At 45.1% G+C, this 19459-nt stretch overlaps 2 protein-coding genes across 2 annotated transcripts in view; one reads left to right on the top strand and one right to left on the bottom strand.

The window, feature by feature from the left end:
• The window catches only part of LOC134024484 (actin, alpha cardiac muscle 1-like), a 190608-nt gene extending 185218 nt beyond the window's left edge, over nucleotides 1-5390 (bottom strand). The window contains exon 1 of the mRNA XM_062466931.1: nucleotides 5380-5390. The gene's annotated coding sequence lies outside the window, so the exon portion shown is untranslated. The remainder of the gene's footprint in view (nucleotides 1-5379) is intronic.
• Nucleotides 1237-19099, top strand: lrfn2b (leucine rich repeat and fibronectin type III domain containing 2b). The gene is made up of 3 exons (XM_062466929.1): nucleotides 1237-1332; nucleotides 13013-14406; nucleotides 17703-19099. Exons 2-3 carry the CDS (start codon nucleotides 13034-13036, stop codon nucleotides 18661-18663), a joined length of 2334 nt encoding a protein of 777 aa, XP_062322913.1. The 5' UTR covers nucleotides 1237-1332; nucleotides 13013-13033; the 3' UTR covers nucleotides 18664-19099.
• Nucleotides 19100-19459: the final 360 nt, after the last annotated feature.

Genomic DNA, 19459 nt, shown 5'->3' with positions numbered 1-19459 from the left:
GCCCTCTGACACAGTGAACTCACACAGCTGAATGCCCACTACCCCACGCGTTTGTCAGTCACACTCGTCAATGGATAGACTTGAATTAGCAGTTTTACATTAATTACTTAATCTAGCACTGTGACAAACTGTATGTATCTTTGGCCAACACTAAAGTGTACATTAACCACATTGCTGTTACTATGGATACTGGTATATACAGAGTTTTTATGGTATTATGGAAAGATCAACATACAGTATACGAGGGAGTTGTGGCAAGTGGATGGGCAAAAGAGCAGTTGAAAGTCATGTTACCAACACTAGATCATTAACCGTCAGGGTAATGAGCAGTTCCTTTGTGACTACAACACTTTTACTCCAGGTGTTACTTAGGTAAATTGCATAGTTTGCATAATGTGCTATAAAAGTGCAGTTTCTCTCCGTGGATTACTATAGTATTATTTTACTCTTTAGTCTCACCCGTGTTAGTTCAGTTGTTTTCTTTAGTTTTTGGAACATGCCAGCGTGACTCATTTACAGGGATTTGAGCTGCAAAAACAGATTTGAGTTTATGCCGATACCGTTTGAGTTCACATGCGGTGGTGTTGATCCCACTGTACACTCCCTTACTCAGGCCTTATCAGTCAAAGCTTAGACTGCGCCAACGCATCCATTGCTTCAGTCTGCCAGACAGGATTTGCGGATATTGACGTGAGGTCTTTCCTGGAGTACTATTCTACAGAGTGGGAAATCTTTGACATAAAGCTCTTAGAAATCCACCTAAACACCCAGCCCTGCACCCGTGCGTGCGTTAGTGTGATTACACCTCCTCAGTGCAGCCGATGGTCATGTTTCGTTTCAATGAGGTTGGAGCCGAGAGTTTCTATAATTGTGACCAAATCTTTGTTAAATCCATGAGTGAGCATCAGGTCATTAAAACCAATCTGCGTCCCTGTAGTGTGGTTCATTTTGGTGTTGATGTCGGTGTGCCCTTTAAGAGCGCTGCAGGACTAGATTAGATTTGGTCAGAACTGGCATTGCCGTCTATTACACAACAGATTGTATGGGTTGGGAGGGATGATTTGACCACTATTGTAATTCAATTTCAAGAGAATTCAAGAGATTTACAACCTATTCCCCGAACTACTTACACAGATAATACAGCAGTGTGTGTGTGTGTGTGTGTGTGTGTGTGTGTGTGTGTGTGTGTGTGTGTGTGTGTGTGCCCATCCTAAACTGTCTCTGTCCCTTCCCCAGGTTGATCATTCTTTTGCCCCAGCACAGAAGTGCAGGCCGTTATTGGTGGGCTCAGCCCTATGATTGAACCTATGGCAGAGAGACAGCACAATACAGGTAAGCACATCAGACCTGCAACACAGCTAATCCTTTAAAGCGTTTCACTTTACCGACAGTTTGGGGACAAAACAAACTGAGATAAAGAAACCATGTTGCCAGAGGTCTCCAGCTTGGATAGAGAAATCTTGAGGAGGTTTTTTTTTTTTCAGGCACATTTCCAGCAGCCTCAGCAGCCTCAGAGCTGCAGCCTCCTCCAGCCCTCCCCTGGGCGTGTTGTTAAAGCTCAAGCCTAGCTAAACCCTGGGTGCCCTGGGAGGGGGAGAAGTGCCTGGACCTGGGCTACAGCTGCCCAGCAGACTGGTGGTTATTGAGAACCAGCAGGCCTATTTTCTCCACGAACACGGCGTATTTTGACCCTGACCACATCATATCACATCTATAGGCCCCCCAGTGATGCGAGAGCCTATTTAAAGCAGCATGGGCTGAGCTCACATGAAAGAAGTGGAGATTTTCATAAAGAATTTACCAAAGAGAATCTGTGAGCATTTTTTTCTTCAAGTACAATATGTTGAAGGTCAAAGTGGGTGACTTGAGTTTTAGTTTGTGTATAGCCTTTGCAAACAGTTCAAACTTTTCTATTAGAATTGTCTTTTCTAGCATTTTTTTTATTATGATTCTTAAACCCTCCAAGAAAACATTTCTGTACCTTTTTATTTCCTGGCGTGTATGTAGAACTCACTGTCAGCCTGGTTTAATTTCTTATTAGAAATGTCACAGAATACATTTGTTTTTCTTCTGTTTACCCTTTCTCACATTATATAATGAAAGAAAGTAATAATCAACTCTGTACCTGTGAGTTTGGTATTCTCAAGTTCAGAAATATGTTATATATATATATTCTGGGTTTCAGTATGAACACCTGGTTTTTGATATGAGTTGTTTCTGCTAGTTGTGGTGAACACAGCTTGAGCTTGTCAGGTGCACAGTGTGAGGGGAAGGCATCGCCATCACCTTCGACCCCCTCCTCTCGGTGGGCGTGCAGAGCTCAATAAGGTGTCCTCTGGCAGGAGGAAGATGAGAAATGACCCCTTGGTGTGTGCGCCAAGATTGTTTGGCCGATACTGAAAGATAAAGGTTGCTAGCATGGAAGGGCAAGGCCATAACAGACATTTTGAATTTATGAAAGAGGGCAAAGTGAATATATATGTGGCCACACCTACTGTTTTCTGACAGACCAGACTAATTGATCAGTCAATGACTAAGACAGAAAAGTAGTAGCAGGGGTATTTTGGTGTTCTTTTTGTTTTTTTTCTTTGTGGGAAAGGTGCTGAACCATCTGGATGGATCTGTCTGGGTGTAGGATGTGAAATCTCTGTGAAACATTATCATTAGGATTTGAGGATTTCAGAAATCCTCAGAACTTTGCAGGGTAATTCAGAGATTGATACAGCTGTAGTGGCTTTACTCGCTTCTGCTTTTCTGGAGAGGATAGAGGGGGCAGGGAGAATCTCAAATCCCATTCCACAAGAGATACTGTTTTTTTCAACCAACTCCACAACTAGGAAAGCCTCCCTATGTCCCATTTAAAATAAAATAGTAATTGATTGCTTCAACTCAGAAATCCCGCAATGCACAAAATATAGTGTATCTATTCATTGTTCCCTATTTGGATTGGATTCCTTTTCTATTTGCTCAGAGAAAGACAATCCTTTTAGGGATCTAGAAAGCACATGACATTATATATTATAGCGTTGACCTTTTTATTCCTGACATAACTTCCAAGACTGAGATAAAGCTTTTCAAATGTGCCATGAGAGAAGAGGACAGAATGTTATTACCAGAGTAGCCGCAATCTGAATAAGGGGCCCATTCAAGGTTAATTGGTACCTCGTCTGAGGGTAGCAATGTGAATGATCCTCTTGACAAATCAAAATTATTTATTACATGGATGTAATTGAGCTGGATAATTTGACTCACAGGGGTGAGTGGAAATCATTATCTTCCTTCTCTACCTCACCGAGTATCTGTAACCAGTGGAGGAGGACTGGGTGGGCACCCAGGCCAAACCCTACTGAATACGTTTAGAAGAAGAGCTTTTTTTCCTGCGTTGTTGAATTTGATTACCAAAGGGCTGGGCTGTCATACAAATCCCTAACTCTACAAATGACATATCTAGTTATGTGTTGAGTTGTTGCATGCCTTGTGTCAAGCACTGTAGCATTTGCAGTGGGTACATTCACAGTCATGTCATTTGGATACTACTATGGCCAGCCTCATCAAAAGTGAATCGGGGCAAATATCTACACTCAAGTCAGCCATTCCTGGACTCGAGCTTAAACTAAACGACTAAATATTACATGTACGAGTGCAAAAGCATTTCCCATTCAGAGAGGGTTGTCTATGTCAACATTTTGTATGTATTGATGAAATCCACCTGTCCTTGTCTTCTTTCTGTGGTTCAGTGCTAGCGAGCCAGAGCAGAGAGGAGCCCTGGCACTGAAGTCAGCTTGGTTTCATCTCCCAGGGAGCAGCCATATGGAGCACTGGTACCACTGAGACACATGCACACACACACACACACACATAAGCACATGGACACATACATGTACACACACATATGCGTGTACACACTGATGAAACCTGCGCTGAGTGTCACGGGGAGGGAGCATGAGGCCAAACGTTACACACACACAGGTGCGCAAGTGCTCAGGCACGCACGCATTATAATAATAAGACTTTATTTATATAGCACATTTCATATAGCAATTGCAGCTCAAAGTGCTTTACATAAAATCAATAAAAACAATATTATAAGTAATAAAAGTAATAAAACCCTTCTGAACACAGGCCGCAGTCTTTGCGGTAATCCAGTATACACTTACCCACAAACATACTCCAAAGAGACTGAGGCGAAACACCCAAAACACATACACACAGGCAGACACACACAAACACATTCACACAAACACTTCCTCGTAGGAAGCTGATGTCGTGAATATTGTGAATTTGTGTGTGAGCTCTTGAGCCTTCACAGGTGTTAACCACTAGCAACATTCTGTTGTGTGATTCCTTTTCAAACTCAAATGAGAAAGATTGTTACATCCTCATCAATTCATAGGATCTGTGTTTGAGTTGATATCCAAGAGAGACATCAGTCGGCATCACGGTCGGTATTGTCTGTCCTGTACAATGCATTTATACTGTAACTGTCAACCATTGTCTGCCTTTCCATCATATTCAAAAGCCCATCTCCAGATGAGAATTGCAGTGCAGTTTTTTGTCTGTTTCAGCACCGTTTGTTCATCTATGAGGTGTCTGGTCTGCATCCAAAAGAGGATTAGCTGTTTGACTCTGACAGACAGCTGTGCGTAGGTTTACCGCTGCTGTGTTCAGGGGAGATGTGGTGCTCTCTGTTGAAACTTGGAGAGAGTGGTACTGGGCCTGCATTGGTAGGAAGAGTGGTAATCCCTCCATGTTCCTGCCAGCAGCAGGGCTCCTACCAGCGGAGGTGGAGCGAGTGGGAGAGCCAGAGGGATAAACACTCACAGCAGTGGCAAAGGCATTCAGACGTCACAAAGCCCAAACCCACCCGTTCTCTGTTTCATGTGGGCTCACACACACACACACACACACGTTCACACACACACACATTCAGACTGACATACACGCGTGCACTTTTGCTCTATTTTAACTTTATCTTCCTGGACGAGACGTAGCAGGTCGGCTGGAATGATAATCGGGTAGCTGCTTTGATCGCAGAATGTGATCCATGACCCATGTGGCCTTCCTCCTGGGCACACGCAGAACTGTGCAGGTCGAGCAGAGGAGAGGGCCCACACATCCCAGTGGCAGCTGTCACCATGAGTAAGAAGACATGCTGAGGATAATTGTTGATAATTGCTGTGGGAGGCATTCTTTTCAGGTTCCTAGCTGTGGCCACACAACCACACAGCGCTGCTGTGTGTTCAGGGGGCTCGGTGTTAGAGAGACACCTGGAGAACATAAACACGGATTTAGCTCTCCCCGTAAGCCGGAAACACCCTGGCAGGAAAGCCTCCACTGCTGTTGGATGGATTTCTCGGAGGGGATTGCGTTCCGTAGGGTAGCTGTTATTGGACAGACGTGATCAGGTCATTCAAAGAACATTGGCTGGTTCCATCCATGTGAGCATGGTCATAAAAGATTTGTGAGGTTTGCATTTTTTATTCCACATTATACAACAGGAATAACTTATTCATATAGCCCACCAAACTGTTTGTTATTGTGTATGAAACAAACGGACAGGATCCAGGTCCTGTCCTTTTAGAGGCGTTCTTGATGCACTTAAACAAGGAGTTGTTTGTTTGAGATGTTGTCCTGTCTACAGTAATGTAAGGTTGTTTCCTTGTATCAAATAGATGGGCCCAGAGATAGATATGGCTTTATTAGAACTCTTCTGCAGGGATTTATACAGTATGGGTTAGGGTTAGCAACTAAGTAATAAAACACCGTCTTTACCTGTGAGACTCATTGTTTGGATATTGTCTTTTCTCCAGTGAGGCCTCTGTTTCTGCCTTCTCATACTGGTCAGTCAAGAATCAATCACATGTCCCTTATCCAGTCCAGCGTGTTGTCCCCCTCCATGTTCTCCTCCCCATGTACTGCACCCTCCAATCTGACTCACAGTACACTTCTCATTGTCATTTTGAAAGGACAATGGAATGAAATGTGAGCGTCCTCGTGCAGATGGGACGTCCGGGTCTAGCCCAGCCCTGTAGCCAGAGACAGCTCAGCAGCCAGGCATTTCATTATTCCAATGAGTTATGTGACAGTAGAGGGCCCCACATACTCATAAAGACACTTTATAGTTGGCCATTGTTTACTGTAAGCTCGTCGTTCTAGATAATTTATACCTCTTTTAGTTTCGGTCTTTCTACCCTGTTTTCCTGTGTGGAGAGGAGCGGTATATTCGCTTGTAGGGGGAAGCTGGACTTTTTATTGCACTTGACTTGGCAGACTACAGTAAAGTCATATCCGACCCTATTAATATTTCATCCTGGTTTAATTGCTCTCATTACCTCGAGATTGCTCTGTGCTCTGTTGATAATTATTTTATGATATAATTAGTAATTTTTTCCTGACTGCATGCAATGGCAATCCAGTACATACAAATGTCCCCTTGAATGTCATGCAAAGTAATTCAACAAAATCCAGCTTACCAGACACTTAGCAAACACCCGAAAGTGGGCCAACACTGCTCAATTTGTTGTTAACAAAAGCAACAATCCCAATAGAGAGTTCCATTGATCTTCCCAAGGCAAATAACTTTTGTTGCTTCAAAAGTAATTTACAAACTGCTGTTTTATCTGTAGATGACCTTGTCTCACGTGTTGTGTCAGCACAGCCAGCCGACACCACAACACAGTATCACTGGGAACATTGCTATGTCTATAGCTCGATCTCTAATCTACAATAAAAAGATTATGTAAGTCTTATTACAATGCTAAAAATAAATATTGCTTTTGCCTTTTGATTAGTTGAAAGGCTTGAGAGCACCAGATAAGATCTTCCTTTTATCTTGTCTTATTATTCAGAAGACGGTTGGACTAGGGTGTTCCCTGAGCTAGTGATGGTTATGAACAGTTAAAGGTCTGCAACCAATTATTCCTAGTTTGATACCAGAACAGTGCAACCCTTTTTACTGACTCCTTGCTGTATGAAGGAGTAAACCAAACCCATACCAGGAAATGCTAACCCTAATCTAACCACACAGATGGAATGCCTAATCATAATATGATTAGAAAGTATTCAGTGGTGAAATGTATTTCATAAATGTAGTGCATACATTTGATCATTCATTTTTAAATGTGTGGTACTGTAGTGTATGGTGGTTTGGTATGGGGGGGCATTATTGACTCAATCTAAAATCTTGTTACTTCACTGACCATCTCTGGTGGAAGGGTTCACTCACTGAGTTGCCCCTCCCAAGCTTGCTTCCATTTTTCTGGGAGTTTTTCCTTGTCTTGAGGGTTTAGGTTGGTCTAGGTGCAGTTCTATGGCTCTATGTGAAGCCCTTTGAAACATTCCTTGTAAAAAGGGCTATACAAATTTGATTGGATTTTAAAACAGTTTACAGTTTCAGTTTTTCTGTAAAACAGCTGGACCTCTTCTAAAGTAGCAAGCAGATTCATTTTAATGCTTGAGAATGAGAAGATGTTATTTATCATTTATTGTAAAGGTTTATACCAGTCTGACCTTCAATCTGCCCGTCTGTCTGTACTTGTGCCCACTTTTTACTTTCGGATTTTTCAGCATCGTGGGTTTAAATGTGTGTATGTGTGTGTACATGTGTGTGCATACGTGTGTATGTGTGTTTGTGTGCACGCGAGCGCCTGCAGGCTTTTGTGTGGGAGGACGTGGGAAGCTGTCTGACACACACAGATAAGAGCAGTCGCACTCCAGGTCTCCCTCATAAAAGAGATAGAAAGGAGGAAGAGCGAGAGAGGGGGAGAGGATCTGCTTCTTAAAGGCGAGTAAGACCTAAGAAAGCGCTAGGTAGTGGTATGTAGCATGAGGGAAATAGATCAGATAACTCACGATGGACAGCAAGTAGAGAGTGCCGGGCGGCCTCAGTTTTAAGTGCCCACCCTGTTAAGAGCTGCTATATTCAGATTGGGTATGGCTGAGTAGGAGGATGAAGAGAAGTGGTTGAAATGTGTGTTGAAGGTTTTTATATATATAACTAGGTTTGGATATAACATCCTAGGTCCACCTGCGCTGACACCTCAGGAGTAACTGGGATAGTCCTGATGAGTGACTCAGACTGCCCTATCAGAAAGAGAATCTGGCACTTTCTGATCAACTTGCACGCTCTTTCCCTCTGTCCCTCACTGTCTCTCTTCCACTGTCATATTCACACTGTCTATATATTTTCTTCTTTATCCCTGTCTCCCCCCCTCACTCTCTCTCTCTCTCTCTCTCTCTCTCTCTCTCTCTCTCTCTCTCTCTCTCTCTCTCTCTCTCTCTCTCTCTCTCTCTCTCTCTCTCTCTCTCCCTCTCTCTCTCCCCCTCTCTCTCCCTCTCTCTCCCTCTCTCCCTCCCCCTCTCTCTCTCTCTCTCCCTCTCTCCCTCTATCTCTCTCTCTCTGAGCTCTTTGGTGTACAAACAGCCGTGCTTATCTCCCTGGCCTCGGGCGGGCAGTGCCATCTTAAACTCTCCCCACTGGGAGCTTAGAGGCCTCCCCCAGAGAGATGCATTACTTGTTTGGTCTGCCAGTATTGCAGGTGTGGATTTTTGCTTAATGCTTTTAATTTTATTACCGGCTCATTAGAAGGTTCCTGAAGTGAGGGCATTCAGGGAGGAGACTACTGTGGAACTGAACAGATGGACTGACCTCGACTGACCTCTCAGCCAGAGAGAGCAGAGGGGAGCAAGGGGGCAGGCTGGCTATCAGGTGCTTGGGTTAGGTCAGATGCTCTGGTAGATACACAGCACTTTGTTATCTTATTACCCGGTACTATGTCCATACAAGGTGTACTGAAGGGAACATGGTGATACTGGATATCTCCAATGATTCAGGGTGAGTGTGTGTGTGCACAGTATGTATGTGCGCAGACTGACAGCTCACACATCTTTAACACCTACGCCAGTAGACTCTAAAGTACATAGCTGCCTGCATGACTGCTCAGGCATTTAGGCATTTGAGAAGACCTCTCTCCTTGCTGCCTGTTATCAACCTGAGTATTCTCCTCTGGGAGCTTTGGCCATGAAGCTTGCTGATCTGTGGCAATGTGATCTATGGTGCTGGGAGAAGCGCGCCTGGTGCTGAATCACAGGCAGGCAGGGGAATTGATTCCTTTCTATAAAAAATGGAGCCAAATGCTAGCCAGTCCCCCAAGCTTTCCAGTGACTTTCTGTTGTTTACTGTGAAACATCCTCGATTTCTAGCTTTACAGCAGGTTAGGGTGATCACTTTTAGAAAGGGCATATTTTCTCTCTTGAAATGTCATGCTGTGTTTCTGGGCTGCTTAGTGGACATGCATCCTTTGACACATCACACCATAGAGGAACTTCAGTATGGCATTAGTCGATGAGGCTAATTATCCAGACAATAGAGAGGCAACTTAATGTGTCACCTCTGCGTTTCGCAGTCATTTTTCCTCGTTTGAAAGGAAGCCTCCGCCCCGGGCTGCTTAGAACTGAGCTGGAGGTGGAGACGAGCCATAGAGGCTGAAGGAAGGAGGGAGGGAGGGAGGGAGGGAGGGAGGGAGGGAGGGAGGGAGGGAGGGAGGGAGGGAGGGAGGGAGGGAGGGAGGGAGGGAGGGAGGGAGGGAGGGAGGGAGGGAGGGAAGCCAGACCTGCTTGTGAATGAGCTCTGGGCACTATTAACATGAGAGACAAGTCTGGGGAGAAGCTTCCGGAGTGTTTTCTTTCTCTTAGTTAGCTGAATAAGCTGATCTTTAGCATGGGTGCCTGTTATGAAAACCCTCCTTGTCACTTTTGATAAATGAGATCGGTGTTGCTGGAGAAATCCACGCACCCATGCGGGAGGACTTAAAATGGCACTGCGGCAGAAAATCCCAACAGAGTGGTAGAGCTGTACTGGGTGTGTTCTGGGATGAGGAGGGGTGTCCTCAGAATGATGCTACATTTAACATGAGCCGAGTTACCCGCCATGGACTGACTGCCCACTGTGCCCTATCTCAGTGCCTAACATGCCGTTTACTCGTCGAAACCGCGGGGCCCACCCACACAAGTTCAAGAACAAGTAGTTTTCTGTTTGTCCCCCAAACAGTTACTGTAAACTGTCTCTATAAAGATGCTCATGTATCTGCTAAAGTGCCGACTCCTCGTCATGTCTCAAACATTCCGCTGTCATACAGGATGGAAGAAGCAATCTTCAGTTTTTCTGTCTAATAACCTACTTAGACAGCTAAACTTCTTCTTCCCCCTGACTTACTTAGGAGCTTGGATCATTTCAGATTATACATCTACAACAGCAGATTACCATCTCAGCATATTAGCATGGAAACAACAATAAAATGGAGCAGAGGAACTTGTTTTGATAACTATCCAATTACACATGGCAAGAAAAGAAAAGTGTATCACACATCTACCATGAGGGTTAATATCTTTCAAACTGTTTTTCCAGTATATCTGTAGAGCGACATTGTAAGGTGAGCTGTTGACTACTGAGTCTGCAAAACCAATTACTGAACTTCAAATAGCTACAAGAAGATGATGTGAGGATAACCAGCTGGGCTGGAAACTGCATTAGCTGTGCATCTTAATTAGGGAGACAGTGAAAACCATGGAACTACGAGGGAGGGCTTTTTTGATTGGAAAGCTGAATCATTGTGCTTGTGTTGAACACTGTTGGTCACATGACACTGAACACTGATGGGATGTATTTAGCCCAGCAACCATAGCAGCAATCACACCTTGAAGGTGAGCCCACTTAAAAAACTCTCAAAAATAAGAGGAAAACACAAAAGAATTCAGACCTCAAAAGCTTGTGCCTTTTCAATTGAGCTACACTTGACCTCCAGCACTCACAAATTGTCTGTGGGAAAATACTGAGAGTGAATTGCTCATTTTACAGTAACCATCAAAGTTTTAATTCTAGCAGGCTTACCCTCTCGTCCTTGAGCCCTTAAAGAAGATACCCCATTTTCTCCTTTCAGACCATTTCAAAATAAAAGAATATACAACAGAATTCTTTACTTTTCAAAGCCTATCCTTACGAACAGTGGATTATTTTCTGCAACCTCAAACTCCGATTAGCATATTGTTCAGTTATTTGTTACCCGGAGCTAAGAGATACAGAGGCGGGAGGTCTCCTTCCCAAGGAACCATACACACAGCCTCGGTAAAGCTGCATGTGCAGATATATGTGTGCATTTGCTCCCGTTTTGCTTGAACATGTGTTTGTGGAAGTGTGTGCGTTAGAGCGCGAGCGCGAGCGCGCGTTTGTGTGTGCCTTGTCAGGTGCTATGATGAGTGTGTACATCAAGGCCCTGGGCTGATTACTGGTGTGCTGCAAATGAAAGACCCGGCAGCCGGCGGCCATGCTCGGCTTGTCAGGGGATCTCTCTGGTTTTCCTAACTCACTGACCCCAAATCAATTCTTCCTCCACACGATTCGTCCTTGGCTCTGACCGAGAGATTTAAGCGTTCCCTGCGGTCCGGAACATTGGCCCATGTTCTCCTGTGATGGAAGGATCCTATTTATATTTCCATAGCGCTGTGACGACTGTGTTATCTCACTCCATGTCAATGAAGAGCTTCCTCTAAGGTCCAGCCGGTTACGCTTATCCATCTCTTCAGCTTTCATATTGCCCTATTCACCAAGGCAACGATTGGTACCTCCATCTTCTGGCGCACAAAAGCCCCAGAGATGCTTTGTATTGCAGAGGGTATTCTGTCCAAGTCGATATAAATACAAATGGAGTCGATGCAAAAATGCTCTTTTTTTATGGGCTTTGCCACTTTATATGGAAATCCCTGCAAGATGTATGTGTACGTATTTTGTGTGAGTTTTTGATGAGTGTTTTTTATGTTTGTGTGTGTGTATATTCAGTGTGTGTGTATATATACAGTATGTACTAGTTATATAAAAATGCAGTAGATAGCATTAAGTTTATTTTGCCTCCTGCCAAGTAGGCCTATTTGTTTATTAAGTAGGGTCTGTCTAACACTATTGGAAATATACTTTGTTTGTGTGTGTGTGCTTGAGTGTTTTGTCCACTGTGTGTTTGTGTGTGGGTGTGCTTGTGTGTGGGAGGGAAAGAGAGAGAGGCAGAAAGAGAGACCAACGTTACTGTAAAAGGACAGAGGGGAAAGATTAATGATGTGTGGAGACGTGAGGGAGTGGAGGAGAGGACAGTTTGTGTTCCATGTGGCTTCACACCTAGTTGTGTGGAATGGGTGGTCACACACAAGGGCCACAGCTTGTCCCCTCTCATTTACCTTCTGAGGGATGCTGATTTAATCTTGGCTGTATGCTCTGATCCTCCTAGACCTCTATCTGCTCTGTAGTCTGCAATGTGTCTTAAAGGGCCTGAGTTATGACACTAATCACAGAACTACATTAAGATTACAGTATTATCTCCTGCTGAGTGGCCTATCTACCACTGAAAGGTGACCCGTGTCACATGACTTCCTAGATAGGAAGAACTATGATGTCTCTACAGGGACATTAATTACAAAAGACATTACTGAGCAAAGCCTTAACAAGATGAAGAAGTCTAATTTAAGGATCATTTAAAAGAGGATGCTATTGTATACTAAGGAAAGATGTTAAATCCAGGTGCTTGTTGATATTCCACCAAGGGCTGTTATTATCCTCTCAAATTATTGTGTATTAGTGTGGTAAGCTTTGATGAGCGACTTTAATCAGAAATTAGATTTCAATGCTTAAACACACAGGCGTGGAATACTTCAACTATACAGACGAAGGTACAAACAGAGTTCTAATCCATGTGGATTTTGTGACAGCTGTTGGGGTGGATCAAAGTGTAGATCAATATACATCAAGATGACCAGAAGAGACCGTTATCAAAAACTGAGCAAGATCCTTTGCAGCAGTATGCTTAGAATGAGCACCACAAATATTTGTTGGATTTGGGTTAAAATATACACTATAAAGAATTAAGCCTGTTTTTCTCTTCTTTCTCCACCCTCTCTTCTTTCTCTCTCTTACTCTATCCCTCTCGTTCTCTCTTTTTCTCACTCTCTTTCTCCCTGTCCACCTCCACAGGTTCCTTTGTGTGACTCTACCATGGACCACATCCTCTGTTGCTTGCTGGTCCTGGGAATCGCAGTGATGAGGGCCCATGCATGTCCCAAGTACTGTGTCTGCCAGAACCTGTCAGAGTCTCTAGGGACCCTGTGTCCCTCCAAAGGCCTTTTGTTCGTGCCTCCGGATATCGACCGTGGCACCGTGGAGCTCCGCCTGGGGGGGAACTACATCATCCGAATCACCCAGCAGGACTTTGCCAACATGACGGACCTGGTGGATTTGACCTTGTCCCGAAACACCATCAGCTACATCCAACCCTTCTCCTTTGGAGACCTAGAGACACTGCGCTCGCTCCACCTGGACAATAACAGGTTAATGGAGCTGGGCCCAGATGACCTGCGGGGTCTGGTCAACCTGCAGCACCTCATCGTCAACAACAACCAGCTGGGCCGCGTCTCTGACCGGACATTCGAGGACCTGGCCCCTTCCTTGGAGGACCTAGATCTGTCCTACAACAACCTGAGGTCCCTGCCCTGGGAATCGGTGCGCCAGATGGTCAACCTGCACCAGCTCAGTCTGGACCACAACCTGCTGGACTTCATCCCAGAGGGGACCTTCACTGACCTGGAAAGGCTGGCTCGCCTGGACCTCACCTCCAACCGGCTCCAGAAGTTACCCCCGGACCCCATCTTTGCCCGGGCCCAGGACTCAGTTCTCATGACCACTCCGTATGCCCCCCAACTGTCCCTCAGCCTGGGGGGGAACCCCCTGCACTGTAACTGTGAGGTGCTGTGGCTGCGGAGACTGGAGCGAGATGACGACTTGGAGACCTGCGCTTCCCCTCCCAGCCTGAAGGGGCGCTACTTCTGGTACGTGAGGGAGGAGGAGTTTGTGTGCGAGCCACCTCTCATCACCCAGCACACCCACAGAATGCTGGTTCTGGAGGGCCAGACAGCCAGCCTGAGATGCGAGGCCATTGGAGATCCCATCCCCACCATCCACTGGATCTCCCCAGACGACCGGTTGCTTGGCAACTCTTCCCGTACGGAGGTGTATAAAAACGGAACCCTGAGCATCCTGATTACCACATCCAAGGACTACGGCACCTTCACCTGCATTGCCGCCAATGTCGCTGGGGAATCAACTGCTTCAGTGGAGGTGTCAATCATCCAGCTTCCCCACCTCAGCAATGGGACCGGCCAGCCCTCGCAGCCAAAGTCTCGCCTTTCGGACATCACCGGAACCACCAGGGTCAGCAAGCCTGCCAAGAGCCAGCCGGAGAGAGTCGTGTCCGCGTCTGAGGTGACGGCTGTCTCAGCCCTGGTCAGGTGGTCAGTGAGCAAATCGGCCCCCAAAGTAAAGATGTACCAGCTCCAGTACAACTGCTCCGATGACGAAGTCCTCATCTACAGGTAAATCTAGAGAATAAGCTTCATGATGAAGAGAGAACCAAAGCTAAATATGTGATTTATAGAGGAAGGTAATACATGCTGAACATTAGAGTGGCTCCTGAGGATTTGTTTGGTCTCCCCAGCTTTCACTATGATGGATAGATTGCACCCAGATAGATAGATAGATACGGTAGATAGATGCTGTTTACGGAACACAAAACACAGCAACAATAACTCCAGCACCACAATCAAACGTCAGTGTTGCAGACACACTCCTCTTTGATCGCAAAATGATAGCGTGTTGATCGTCAGGGATCCATCCGTCATCCAACACTTCTGTTGTCCGCCGAGTTGTTCAACAACAAAACAACTCTCTATTATCCCTCTCCAATGCCTTTTCATCATCCAACGTGTCATTCGCTAAGCACTGTGTTACGCTGTTCTCGATTATGCTTAGTGGCACATAACCAGGGGAATTCCTAAGCTGGAAGGGCGGGTATTCTGTCAGTCCACCAGTATTTGATAGAACTCTGACTGTATTATACAGTATTGTAAGAAGCTCCTAAAGAACAGGGCATTTGTCAGATCAGCAGAGCTCAGGCAAAAGAGAACCCCAGTTGCATAATACAATTAAAAGCAGTAGAAACCTGTAAAATGGCTCATTATTTTCGCCTCAGTCTCTGAGGATAACAGTATACTGTAATGAATGTGTTGTTTATTAGTTACACGGTGACAATGGCAAGAACAGCCTGATATAGTTTATCACTCGCCAATAGAAAAGCAGTCTGCTGCCAATTTTGTACAAAGCACTGCCTGTCATCGCCCTGTCATCCCCTGTCATCCCCTGGCCCTGCAAAGCTGGATATCGCATGTTCATTAACTAAGGTTGTGTGCTATTGGGAGAGTATACAGAACACAAAAAGGTTAAGTGTATTATCTGTATCCATCAGACTGCTATAAGAGCCTATGGGGCTGGGTTGGGGGGGGGGGGGGGGCGGTGAGGGGTGAGGGTTGAGTGCTTTCCTTGGTTACAGTAATGGAAGTTACATGTCAGTCAGTCCTTCAGTTATATTTCACTTGAATTGCAATAAGGTCTCAGAGCAATCCTTTACCATGTAATGGTTCAAGTCGCGTGTCATGTGATAGAATTCCCATGCATCTCTGTGCTGGGGATGTATTTCAGAAGCGATAATAAGCTCCTGGGTCTACTATTACTGGCTCTGAGCAGAGTAGCATATTCAAGGCTCTTAGAGTAAGCAGCAGTTTAGAATGCTCTGTTCATGAGAACATTAGATGTTCTAACATGTCTATGCTACCTTCAGTATGCTATGCTATCTGCAGTTTGGACATTGCTCTTTCAATTCTCAAGGTTTGTTATAGAATGAAATAGCTGCTATTGTATATTGAGATGAGCTGTATTTAAATAAATAATTATATTACATTAAATATTTGATGTAATCTGTTCATTTGAACAGCTAACAAGATTATAGTCAGCATGGTTCTACACCATCAAGGATAACATGTAAAGGAAGTTCCCAAGCTAAATATGGACCTTGGTTATCCCAATTTTCTGTTTTAATGCATTCATCCATTATAGTTAATATAAGGTGATGTTTTATTGCAGTCAGGACACACTCAAGGGTGTGGACACAGACACAGATGAGCGTCACGGCCCATTTAATCCCCCAGTTACGCTGCAGCATCTCCCAAGAAATGCCCTAGCAAGAAGCAGAGTGAGAGTGCATTAGGGATTTTGCTTATACAAGCATAATCAAATTTCCCAGCACCCTGATATTTAGGCGGGATCAATGGAGCAGGAGACCATTTGGCATGACCTTGTCTGTGTTTGTCCAGAGAAGGGCTGCCTTAAGAAATCAATGAGAAAGAATGAGTTATGATCTATAAATTAGAGTTCTCCACAGCTGGGGGAAAATGAGCCATGAAATAGTTTAATGATTGTCTAGAGAGGAAAAATACAGACCAAAGTAATGATTTGTTTATTTGTTGTTGTCAGGATGTTTTTATCAGACAAGGAAATTGTTGCTGACAAAGCTTTCAAACTGTAAGAGGAGCAGTCTTGTGGCTACTTCCTTTTCTTTCTTTCTTCTCACTCCCTCTATCTCTTTTGCACTCTCGCTCTCTCTCTCTCTCTCTCTCTCTGATTAATCTTATGGCCTCATGCCGTCACTGGAAAGTAGGCAAAGTGCTCTCCAAATTGCCTTTCATCGCCTGAGGGGGAAGAAAAAAAAGTATCTGTTCATGATGAGCACCACCAGACGTTTGTGTCCCGTTTTCTTTGAGTTGGACTGAATGAACCAAGCTACGCAGATGACCTGAAATCAATCAGAGACAGACACTGGCAGTGGCCAGCAGAATGGTCACCAAGCTCTGGGATTTTTCTCCCAAAGCCAGGCAAACAATTATGACTACCGGTATGTACGTAATAGATTACTTTGCCAGGGGAGCATGTTGTTCTTCAGTCAGAAAGCATCTTCCACTCTAGTGTTAGTGTGCAGTTTGAGATATGCATGTCCAAACACAATTTGCAAAATAAAAATACAAAATCCATCCTAGTTGCTGCATGGCTTGCTTGTTGATATTATTCAACTGAAGTACATGCCCAGAGAGGGGCTCTGTGCTCGATGTTGGCGAGTAATGGCCAGGTTGTTATCACCTCAGAACCTGAAATCTGGACATGACCCATCATGTCTGCCGTTAGATCTGCTCTCAGCGGGACACAGCGTCCCAGTAAATGACCCATGAGATGACCCAATCCTTCTCTGCTTTATGGCCAAATGGGTATCGCCTGACAGACCAGAATATTGAAAATGGACACTTAGCCGTTACCTGAAGCGACAGGGTATCTGAGGCTTTTCAATTTTCCGTCTCCTTTCCCATCTTTCCTGGATTTTCAGGTTATTTATTTATCTCTGGTCTGTGGCTTCCGTATCAAATTGACCGTCTGTTCACTGCTGCAGGACAGATGGCTTAAAGAGATAAACCCAATTACGTCGGGCTATCTGTTCAAGCACCAACCACAGAGAGACTTAGCACTGGATAGGAACTCCGATGGAATAAAGATGGAAATCCTCCTTCTTTTTAATGAAACATTGCAACATGAACCATGCTCACATAGGCAAGGCAGTTCGTTTTGCTCCACCGTGTTGATTAAAGTCATATTAATGTTATATATTTCAAATGTCTCTTTCTATTTAATTGTATAGCAGTCACACTGACACTGCCATTAAAGTGTCATAACGTTTTTAATTGAGAAATACTCAAATGTCTAAACTCCTCTTCCTATTTTCTCTCTGAAGGATGATCCCGGCTTCCAGCAAAGCCTTTCTGGTAACAAACCTAGTCTCAGGGACCCGCTACGACCTGTGTGTTCTGGCTGCCTGGGATGACACGGCCACCACGCTGACTGCCACCAACGTGGTTGGCTGCACCGAGTTCTTCACCCAGGATGACTACCCCCAGTGCCAGTCCCTGCCCAGCCAGCTCCTGGGGGGAACCATGATCCTGGTGGTGGGGGGTATCATTGTAGCCACCCTGTTGGTCTTCATTGTCATCTTGATGGTTCGTTACAAGGCAGGGGACAGCGAGCCACCTCCAAGCAAGCTGACAAGTGTCAGCGACACACACTCCCAGACTAACGGTGGCCGGCTGGGGCAGAACGGAGTACCCCTGCCCTTGCCCAAACCCAAGGCCAAAGTGACACTACAGGACGAGGTGGTGGAGTTCAAGTGTGGCTCCCTCCAGAGCAGCCTCACCTCCTCCTCCTCGTCAGGCTCGCTAGCTGGGGACTCTTACAGCCCCAACACCACCCTGGCTAACATGTGGAGGTCAGCAGCCCCCTCCAACCCCAGGGCCAACCTGGACCACCTTCTGGGGGCCTTCACCTCTCTAGAGTTGCGAGGGACTCAGGGCAAGGACCTAGGGGCCTCCGGCAGCCCAGCACTGGAGGCCAATAGGCCCCCCACAGACAAGGAGCCCTTGCTGGGCCGGACAATGGACTCCCGGCTGAGCCGGCTCCTAATGCTGCCCCTGGACTCCAGGCCGAAGAGGAGCCAGTCTTTTGATATGGGGGATGCAACGAGTTCCTCAACTGCTGTCACGGCGCCAGTGAGTAGCTACCCACGCAGGATCAGCAGCATCTGGACTAAGAGGAGCCTGTCTGTCAATGGCATGCTTCTGCAGTGTGACGAGGAGGGAGACAGCGAAAGTAGCAAAGGGACCGTGGACAGTTCCGAGTGGGTCATGGAGAGTACTGTCTAGGAAACATGATGCTTTTGGCATCTTGTCAAACACTGCGCGGAAGACTGGCAGCAAGCCCTGTTCTTATAGACCCACTGGTAAAAGGAGAACTCCCTCCAGGTCCTGCATGAAAATCATTCATGTTAATCCTCTTGACCCTCCATTGTTGTGGCAAAAAAACAAACAGTTGAAGCTCTATCACAGCCAGGTCAGTTTCTGGACCAACGACCCTGTGGATAGGACAGACCTGTGAAGTGACAGTGGTCTGTGTATTGATGAGTACTGTAAAGGTCAAACTGAAGGAAGGAATATTCAGACAGGACTAAACATTGTGGTCAGTGAGTTGTACCAAGGACTGACTTATTCTGAGACATTTTTAAGACATTGTTAAAGAAGCTGTTGTTTCCTAATCACACGAACATCATGCATTTCACCATGTTTGGTGACAACAATAAAGCTTGAATATGTATTGAATTCAAAGTTTTATATTTTTATTTTGCTGGTCAAACCCATGTTTCCCAGACCAGAACCACACAAGAAGACTGGATCTATCCTCATCTCTGACATCCACATAACATTTTAATCCATGTTGACTGATGAAATATATAGATATTTTGTGATGTTTATGATTCATAAAGTTATAAGGAAAAAGATTGATTGGAAACACTGTATGTGAATATATTTACTTTATATACAGAGTATATATTTGCGGGTTTAGTAATTGCATATCTGGTCAATATCATGTTTTTTGAAATCACACAACATCAGGTCAATGTTAGTCTAAACCAGGAATGTTTGTGTGTTTGAAGAGGGTCAT

Source organism: Osmerus eperlanus, chromosome 8 (genome assembly GCF_963692335.1).
Source record: "Osmerus eperlanus chromosome 8, fOsmEpe2.1, whole genome shotgun sequence".
NCBI lineage: Eukaryota > Metazoa > Chordata > Actinopteri > Osmeriformes > Osmeridae > Osmerus > Osmerus eperlanus.
The sequence above is the reverse complement of the archived record's forward strand: the minus strand, read 5'-3'. Positions and strand labels throughout refer to the sequence as shown.

What these genes read in the sequence shown, in the direction of transcription:
- lrfn2b (XM_062466929.1), top strand. Translation starts at nt 13,034, where the DNA reads ATGGACCACATCCTCTGTTGCTTGCTGGTCCTGGGAATCGCAGTGATG. An exon ending in GACGAAGTCCTCATCTACAG is followed by an intron (nt 14,407 to 17,702) that starts GTAAATCTAGAG and finishes TTCTCTCTGAAG; the next exon opens with GATGATCCCGGCTTCCAGCA.